The sequence below is a fragment of the Hypanus sabinus genome, chromosome 2 (genome assembly GCF_030144855.1).
Source record: "Hypanus sabinus isolate sHypSab1 chromosome 2, sHypSab1.hap1, whole genome shotgun sequence".
In the NCBI taxonomy this organism is placed as follows: Eukaryota; Metazoa; Chordata; class Chondrichthyes; order Myliobatiformes; family Dasyatidae; genus Hypanus; species Hypanus sabinus.
In genome coordinates, this window is record NC_082707.1 from 195,466,300 (window position 1) to 195,475,759 (window position 9,460).

At 42.7% G+C, this 9,460-nt stretch overlaps 1 protein-coding gene across 1 annotated transcript in view; it reads right to left on the minus strand.

Moving 5' to 3' along the window:
* Positions 1 to 9,049, minus strand: part of LOC132405741 (prospero homeobox protein 1-like) — a 54,195-nt gene extending 45,146 nt beyond the window's left edge. Inside the window, exon 1 of the mRNA XM_059990775.1 lies at positions 7,310 to 9,049. Coding sequence (XP_059846758.1) covers positions 7,310 to 9,049 — 1,740 coding nt within the window. The remainder of the gene's footprint in view (positions 1 to 7,309) is intronic.
* Between the last annotated feature and the right edge of the window lie 411 nt (positions 9,050 to 9,460).

The following is a 9,460-nucleotide window of genomic DNA, read 5'->3' on the forward strand; positions in this document are numbered from 1 at the left end:
GTAATCATTACAGGATCATGTGGGATCCAAAACACTTCTGAAGAACCCATATATGAAATCGGGCTGTCACCCACTTAAAAACAAGAGATTCTGCAGATGCTTTAAACCTTGAGCAACACACACAAAGTGCTGGAGGAGCTCAGCAGGTCTGACAGTGTCTGTGAAGGAGAAAAAGCAGCACATAAGTGCCTCTGGTTTCTTAGAAGTTTGCATAGGTTCGGTGTGTCACCTAAAACTTTAACACACTTCTATAGATGCACAGTGGACTGGTTGGATCAAGGCTTGTTATGGAAACACCAATGCCCAAGGATGGAAAAGTCTTCAGGAAGTGACGGCTGCAACTCAGTTCATCCCAGGCAAAGCCCTCCCACCATTGAACACATTTACAAGGAGCCCTGCCATAAGAAAGCAGCATCCATCATCAAGGGCCCTCATCATCCAGGTCATGCTCTCTAGCCAGAGGGTAACAGGTACAGGAGCCTTAGGTCCCATACCACCAGTTTCAGGAACAGTTATATTTACCCTACATTCATCAGGCTGCTGAACCAGCATGGACAGCTTCACTCACCTGAACTCTGAACTGATTCCACAATCTCTGAACTTACTTCAAGGGCTCTACAGCTCAGGTTCTCAGTACTATACATTTACTATTTATGTTTTATATTTGCACAATTTGTCTTCCTTTGTACATTTGTCAGTCTTTGTTTTTTATTGGATCTATTCTGTTTCTTAGTTTTCCTTTAAAATGAATCTCAGGGGAGTATATGGTGACATATACATACTTTGCTAATAAATTTGCTTCGAACTTCGACGTTTTGGGCCCAAGACCCTTCTTCAGGACTGAACCCTCTGTAGATGTAGCCTGACTTGCTGAGTTCCTCCAGCATTTTGTTTGTGTAACCCACTTAAGATTTTTGACCCTTTCTGTGATGCTGTAAACCTTGATTGAAATTATAATTCGAGAGGTGTGTTTGCCTGCTAAATGAAGGAAAATGTAACCATGTATACTTTTCGTTGCTCCTCTGCGATTGAGCGTGTAAGGAAGGGGATGTTGGCAGCTGGGAAGGAGTGGATGTTGCCTGCATTAGCATCAGAAACTGGCTGAAACAATAGTGGGCCTGGAGTACTAAGTAGCAATGAAAGGCTCCCAGCCACTCACATCTCCTTGTGAGCACCAGAGAACCTTCTTTTATATAGCAATACACTCCATTCATTTACAGATGCCTAATCCACTTTAATGAAATGATGTCTATTTACATATTAAGCAAACAAGAAAACAAAAGACTTTTCAATTCAGTTTCAGAATACAATTCACTTAATGGATTTCTGTTTAAAGTTGCTGTTCTTTTCCTCTCAAATGTATTATCGCTTTTGTTTTCTTCTCCAAGAACTTGGGATGGGTACATACCAGGGCGTAGGAGTGTCAAGGCAGATGGAAGGTATGTCCAAAGGGCATGTTTCTTGCATGCAGAACTGCTGCCTGGGTGATAGAAAGTGTCATTCAATTGGCTAAATCTGCTGCGAAGTTTTCAATTAGCTAAGGTCTCAGGACAGGAAATTACTAACTGTATCTGAAAAGGCTGAATCTGTTCCCATAGTCAGCAAGTGGCCTCGGAGGCACTGGAGATACTCTGAACGTCGAGCAGCATCTATGAAATGGAAATGAATTACAGTATCAATGTTTCCAGTCGAAACCTTGTGCTGATGCAGGGTTTCAGACAGAGACATCGACAATTCCATCACTCCCACAGAGTTCCAGCACCTGTAGTCTTTGGGGGAACTGGCAAAGCAGTCTGTCACAACCTTGTCGTTATCAAGTCAGACAAATTAGGAGAATGGGCAAAGAAGTGGCAGATGGAATATGGTGTAGGAGAGTGTATGGGCATCCACTTTGGTTGAAAGAATAAAGGCTATTTTCTAAACGAGGAAAAAAACTCAGAAATCAAATGTGGAAAGGGACTTGAGACTCCTCGTGCAGGATTCCATAAAGGTTAACTTGCAGGTTGGGTTGGTGGTGAGAAAGGCTAATGCAATGTTAGCATTCATTTTGAGAAGACTGGAACATAAAAGCAAGGATGTAATGCTGAGGCTTTATAAGGCATTGGTCAGGTCTCACTTGCCATATTGGGAGCTTTTTTTTTAATCTAAGAATGGAGGTGCTGGTATTGGAGAGGATCCAGATGAGGTTCACAAGAATTACCCTGGAAATGAAAGGGTTAATGTGTGAGGGGCACTTGATGGCTCAGAACCTATACTTACTGAAGTTTAGAAGAATGAGGGGCAATCTCATTGAAATCTATCGAATATTGAAAGGTCTAGATGGAATGTACGTGGAGAGGATTTTTACCATAGTTGGGTATTCTAGGACCAGAGGGCGCCACCTCAGAATAGAAAAATCTGCCTTTAGAACAGAGATTAGGAGGAATTTCTTAAGCCAGATGGTGGCAAATTTGTGGAATGTATTGCCACAGATGGCTGTGGAGGCCAAGTCATTGGATAGATTTAAAATGGAGGTTGATAGGTTCCTGATTGGTAAAGGCATAAAAGGTCACAGGGAGAAGGCAGGAGAATGAGGTTGAGAGGGATAAATAACGATCCAGGATGGAATGACGGAGTGGACCCAATGGGCTGAATGTCCTAATTTTGCTTTAAGTCTTAAGGTCTGATGGTCTCATTACCAGACAAAAGTATAAAATTCTCAGCTGACATTATAGTGTATCTCAGACCTGTCAGAAGTGCTGTCTTTCAGACAAGATGTCAAACAAAGGCCCTGCCTGCACTTGTAGTGATTCAGTTAACGTTAGGGTTTAGTGAGTTGGGCATACTACGATGGCACTGGAAGCATGGCGACTCTTGTGGGCTGCCTCCAGCATAATCCTTGCTCTGTGTTGGTTACTGACACAAATAATGTGTTTCACTGTATGCTTTTATGTATAACTAAAGCTAATCTTTAAAAGGTAGAAAGAGGCACTACTTTCAAATATGACAAATGTTATCTTTAGTATATCGGAGAATGTTTATCCCTTGTCTATTAAAATTGAAAGAGAGAAATTTGATTTGCATCTTTTGCTGTTCGAAAAATGTTCATCTTGTTTTCTCCATTGTAACTGTCTTCAACAGAGTTCTGAAGAAGAGCTTTGGCCTGAAACGTCAACTGTTTACTCTTTTCCATAGACTCTGCCTGACCTACTGAGTTCCTTCAGCATTTTGTATGTGCTGCTTTGGATTTCCAGCATCTGCAGGCTTTCTTGTGCACAAGTGATTGATGGTCCCTGGGACATTATGATAAAAACACAACAAATGATTCTTCCTTTCTCATTAGGTATCCTGCCATCTGATTCAAAAGCACCTTCCAGCTTCAGGGTGACTTTGAGCTTTATTCCCCAGTGGAATAAGCTTGTGAACTAAATTTCGCCTAAGCACTAGACTAAAATGTAACTGTCCGCTGTGCTCCACCCATCTCTGAAGGTGTTTCTTCATTTCCGCCCCGCTGCCACTTTTCACCTGAAGCACCTGTGACATCAAACAAATAGTGCCCTGTATTTTTTGACATGAACACTGGATCCAGAAATGTGACCAGGCATCTGCAATGGAATTTGCCTCGTTAAATTGACATCTGTAAACAAGTGAAGGATTTACTCTCCAAAGTGTTCTTAAAGGACGCCACTTTAGGAAGAATGCCTCTTTTGTCGAGACAAAAGGTGAGGAAAAGAGTTGGAGATCAGACAAAATTAACTTTCACAGCATAGCCATGTTCCGTACCTCCTCCCATTTAAGACTATTTTAATAATAGAAGCAGAAGCCACTGCGAAGGCCAAGTCATTGGGTATATTTAAGGCAGAGGTTGATAGATTCTTGATTGGTTGGGGCATGAAGGGATATGGGGAGAAGGCAGGAGATTGGAGCTGAGAGGGAAAATGGATCAGCCATAATGAAATAGCAGAGCAGACTCAATGGGCCAAATGGCCTAATTCTGCTCCTAAATCTCATGGTCTTATGGACTGAAATAAACAGCTTCCTATTTTAAAGGAATATCGAAAAGGAAAAGTCTTCATATACTCCACTCCCTCAGAGAGAATGCAGGAAACATAAGCAGAATTAGACCAGTTAGTCCCCAACGTCTGCTCCATCATTCCATCAGATTGCCGTTGAAGTTATACCTCAATGACACTCTCCTGCACTACCCTCAAATCCCTTAATATCCAAAAGTGTATAAATCTCCACCTTGAGGGAGGTGATAGGCAGGAGAGGAGGAGAGTAAGAAGGGAACCAAAATGGGAAATGGAAAAACAAAACGACGAGAGAAATTATCAGAAGTTAGAGAAAGCTACGTTCATGCCAATAGGTTGGCGTCTAGCCGGATGGAATATGAGGTGTGGCTCATTGGGGCCAAATGGACTAACTTAACTTCTGTTTCTTGTGCTCTCACTGGGTGCACATCAACCACCCTTCTTACACTAGGTTGCTGATTGTAGCAACATAATGCAGAGGTTAGTCCCCGGAATATTCCAGCCACGCCCCCCCCCTCACGCAAAGTGATAGATGGACAGTTGCCTATTCATTGAATATTCAAGAGTCATTTCAGTAGTGGCTACTGAGACCCTTCGCATCTCCACTTCTTTAGACGTGAGCTCCTTCTCAAACTGAAAGAAGTTAGTCATGTACCATATAAAATAACTGAGGAGGATAAAATAACTTTCTGGTGTGTGTGGAACTTGTTCTGGTCCAACCCAAATAATGATTTCACAATACACAAGCCCTGTCTGCACTGAGAGTATTATGGGCAGGGACTGAATCAGTTCCAGATTGGTAGTTGCAGTGAGTACCATCTTATTTTAGGAAAATTTTATTCTTAAGTTCCTTGAGCTCTACTGGCAATGACAAGTAGGAGCAAGTCCATGTGGTGCATCCTGGGTGTATTCTTGAGGTAGATGATGGATCAGGAAAACATCTACCAGCACTGGTTCTGCTCCACACTGGAGCAGTCATAGCTCTCACTGAAAGATAAGCAATCTTGGACTGAGGCAAGGTGAGTAGTAGGTCCCATCCATTCCTGTTGCTGCAGCTTCTGTCCCTTTTGACTGCGCCTCTATTCCACTTGCTTTCTTGTGCCTCCTTTTTTCAATATTCTCACGCGCCGACTGACCAAGCAACCATCATCTTATTTCAGATCAGAATTAGCCTGAACCAGTGTGGACAATTTCATTCACCTCAACTCTGACATCATATACAAACTATGGATCATAAATCTCATGCTCCCAGCATTATTTATTGACTATTATTTGGTCCTTCTCATAATTTGTCTTCTTTTGTTTGTCAGTCCTTATTTCTGTGTCGTTTTTCATTGATTTTATTGTAGTTCTTTGTTCTGCCGTGAATGACTGCAAGAAAGTGAATCAGGTATATGGTAAGATATATGTACTTTGAAGTTTGAATGTCACTAGTTAAGCGTGGCTGATTGATTCTGCAAAAGGGGTTGGGAGAAGGGGTCAGACACATAAAATGGAGATATCAACTTAGAAGCTTGTTGAGAGAAAGGTCTTGGCCCGAAACATCGACAGCGCTTCTCCCTATAGATGCTGCCTGGCCTGCTGTGTCCCACCAGCATTTTGTGTGTGTTGCTTGAATTTCCAGCATCTGCAGATTTCCTCAAGCTTGTTGAGAGCTCAGGTTCAGAAGGAGCCACGATTAGGAGGCAGGACAGGCAAGGGAGGGCTTGTGGAAAGTTTATGATGAAGTTTAAGGTCACTGGGACAACTGCCACCTGTGGTCATTCAAATTGAGACTGGGATAGCATTTCTCTCAAGAGTAGGATTGTCCTAATCAAATAGTCATTTTGTGTCAGGCCCGTTCCAATCTATAAAAGGCCATTGTCTTCTTTCCTATATAAAATATTCAGTTGTAACATTTATCAAAATATTCTTTTCAAACTCACTCATTAGATGGAAGTGTCAAGCCATCTGGCTTATTCACATGGTAAGATAACCGCAGTGCCTCAGTCCCTTCACCCCAATATCTGCTACTTGACATCATTTAAGTGTTATTGGCTAAACTCCTCAGGATTTATAAATGCATGCAGTGGTAAGATACATTTTGTGGCCAAAGCATTGTCTGAAGCTTCAATGCAAGATGCTGCGTAAAAATAGCTGCTTTTATTTTTATTCAAATAGTCATGTATTTTGACCTGGGTTCTGCACATTGGTGCAAGAAATATTAGAATTGGCCAGGTCATGTCATCTAAGTCTGATACCCAAGACTGAATCTATTAGGCTGGTGTACTGATTATCACAGTTATAAATAATGTAATTGAAATTAATTTCTGGAAAACTAATGCATTTGTGTCCTGATGAAGGGTCTCGGCCCGAAAAGTCAACTGTACTTCTTCCTATAGATGCTGCCTGGCCTGTTGTATTCCACCAGCATTTTGTGTGTGTTCCTTAATGCATTTAGTTGTAGTTTGTGAGGCAATAGTATTGCTGAAGTATCAAAATCATTCTAAGATAGGAAGCCAGAGGAAAAGATAATGGGATTCCTTCGCACCGCGAGAAGTAATCACGAGAGAGTCATAGAGTACTAAAGCACTTCTGCCCATCTACTCCATGCTAACCCAATTTTATGCCCATCTTATTGCACCAGGACCATATCTCCATATTGCTCCAAACCCCAACCATCCATGTACCTGTCCAAACTCCTCTTAAATGTTACAATTGAACACATATCTACCACATCTGCTTTAGGCTTGTTCCACATTCGCAACATCCTCTGAGTGAAGGTTTCCCTTCAGATTCCCCTTAAATATTTCATCTTTCACCATAAACCTATGACCTTTAGTTCGAGTCTCACCCAGGTTGAGAGGAGAACTACTTGCTTATATTTACCCTATCTATACCCCACATCATTTTGTATACCTCTATAAGATCTCCCCGCATCCTCCTGCACTCCAGGGAATTAAAGTGTAAACCTATTCAAACTTTCCCTGCAACTCGAGTTCAGAAAACAGCCCTGTATATGTTCTCTGCACTCTTTCAAGCTTACTGATCACTTTCCTGTAAGTAAGTGTCTGAATAGCACACAATATTCTAAATTCAGCTTCACTAATGTCTTATACAACTTAAGCATAACATCCTAACTCCTGTACCCAGCACCCTGATTGATGCAGGCTAATGTATTAAAATCTCTCTTTATGTCCCTATTTATCTGTGATGGTGGCGAAGTTTGCATGCATGGAGTGAAATTCCAACTATGTCTAACACATGCAAGATTATTCTAACGTTCTGTAACTTCACAAGACAACACTTAGAAAGGATACATTTGCCGATGAGTATGGAGTGACGTCCACCATGGATCGCAGCTCCCCACATTCAGACTTTATGTGAGAAAGATTGAGATTCTCTGGTGGCTTTTGCCGGAAACCTGGATACAACTGATGGGCTGTGTGGTGCGAGGTAACCTTTGACCTCAGTTTGACAGTGTCCCATGAAAGGCAAGTTGGCTTAGAAGCAACATTGTCTTTTGCAGTTACAGTGAAGGTATGTCCCATGCAATTCTGCATGTTGTATCTCAAAATGGGGTCAGGCAATTCAGTCAGAGTCATCTGGGGGTCCAGAACCAATGTTAATGGTGGTTTGTTATGCGGCATTTGACAGCCCTGTTTAATAATTGGACCAACAAGATTAGATTGGTCTTGGGGTGACTTTCTCACCACCAGTGGTATTGCTTCCGTCTGATCGTGAGCTTGGATGGTACACGGGTTTTGACAGTTGTCGAAGTACTGATGCATCACTGGATCTGGGGGACACTGGAAGTCATGGCTCGGCATCCTCAGGTTTGTATTACCATTTTGTGGGGTGCTCTTGGGCCTGGAGACCGGCAAGCTTTGGAATGACTGAGAAGAAGTGGGGGAAGGTGTTACAGAGAACAACTGTACGGCCGAGTCTACGATGTGAGCCACCGCATTGGTCAGCTCATATTTCAGAGATTCTGCAAGATATCCACTCTCCACTAAAGAGAAACCATAATTGTTACAACGGTTGAATTTTTTGTCCACATCACAAAGCTTACTTGCTTCCTTTCCTGTTTCTTTCTTGTGGCTAATTGTCTGAATGTGGTCAATACAGGGACTCTGGTCCATGTCTGGAAGGTCGCTGTGATACTTTTCCATGGTATTTTCTCCGTACTCAGGACTAGCCAAATGGAAACAGGAGTCAGATGTGTCCTCTTGGTCCTCGTGCTCTGATTCACTGGTATCGTATACCTGGAAAAACTTTTCCTGAAGTTCATGAAGCCTTCCCTGCATTTCCTGGAGCTGCTGCTTCAGCCTGTGGCACTCCTCTCTCCTAAGCCTCTTCAGGGGCAAAACTAGTCCAGGGCTCTTCCTGGGATCCTCCCCCTGCTGTTGCTGCTGCTGTTGTGGGAGCCTCTGCTTCCGTTTGTTCTCTTTACACAGGTTCAGACTTCCTTGCCTTTGACCCCCCTCCCTCTCGAGCTCACTGTGGTGAAGGCTGTCACTCGGAGAACTGTTCATCCCTCGGATGATGTTCTCTACTCTCGCCCTCTTTGCTTGTAAATGTTCGTTGAACAATCGATCCCCTTCACCCAGGTTTGTTGAGTGATGCTGAGCGAAAGATGAGCCAGGATCCTGCCCGCCATCTTTGGAGAAGTTACTGTTGCTCTCCTCTTGAAATGAGTCGACAGAGGAGCGGGACAGGTTCTTTGCAGAGAAGATTAGCTCATGATTGGCTAAGTTCTTCTTCTTGGAGGATTTCTCCAGGAACTGCGAAATAATATCCCTGCTGGAGTAGGATGACGTTGGATCTTCAAAGGTGTTCCTTTTCAGGTGCGCATGAAGTGGATTTGTCTGACTTCCCTCCACGTAGCCATTGTTGGAATTGCTGGAATTCTGTTCGGATACGTTGGGGTTCATTGCATAAGCTGAGGGTTCTCCACCTTGCCTAGGGACGCAATGATTAAAGGGAGTTCTGACTTGCAAGTTGAAGCTTCTTTGTACAGGCTTCAAGGACAGGAGAGATGAACTGTGGTATTCCTGCATTGCCACAGATTCAAGCGCTATTGATACATCCTTTCAAAGTCAGGAAGAGGAAGACCAGGAGACCTGAATAGTTTAAAAAGAAAGTTATTTTCTTAGAGAATGTATTTTTCATTTACATCAACTACCTCACAAATATCAAGACTATTCAAGCTAACAAGTCTGAACTGATGTCACACCCAGTCTTCTTCCTGAATTTCTTGTTGGAATGTTAGTAGCCAACATGAAGATTTTGAACACTCTTGCAATTGAACCATGCCTATCCAATCTTAAAGAATTCTACCAGGGCATCACTTCAGTCCTCACTTTTATTAAGAGTCAGAGGCATGGAGAGATACAGAAACAGGCCCTACAGGTCTCAGAGTCCATGGCCACCTTCAAACATCTGTTTTCATTAATACAAGCAGGAGTACA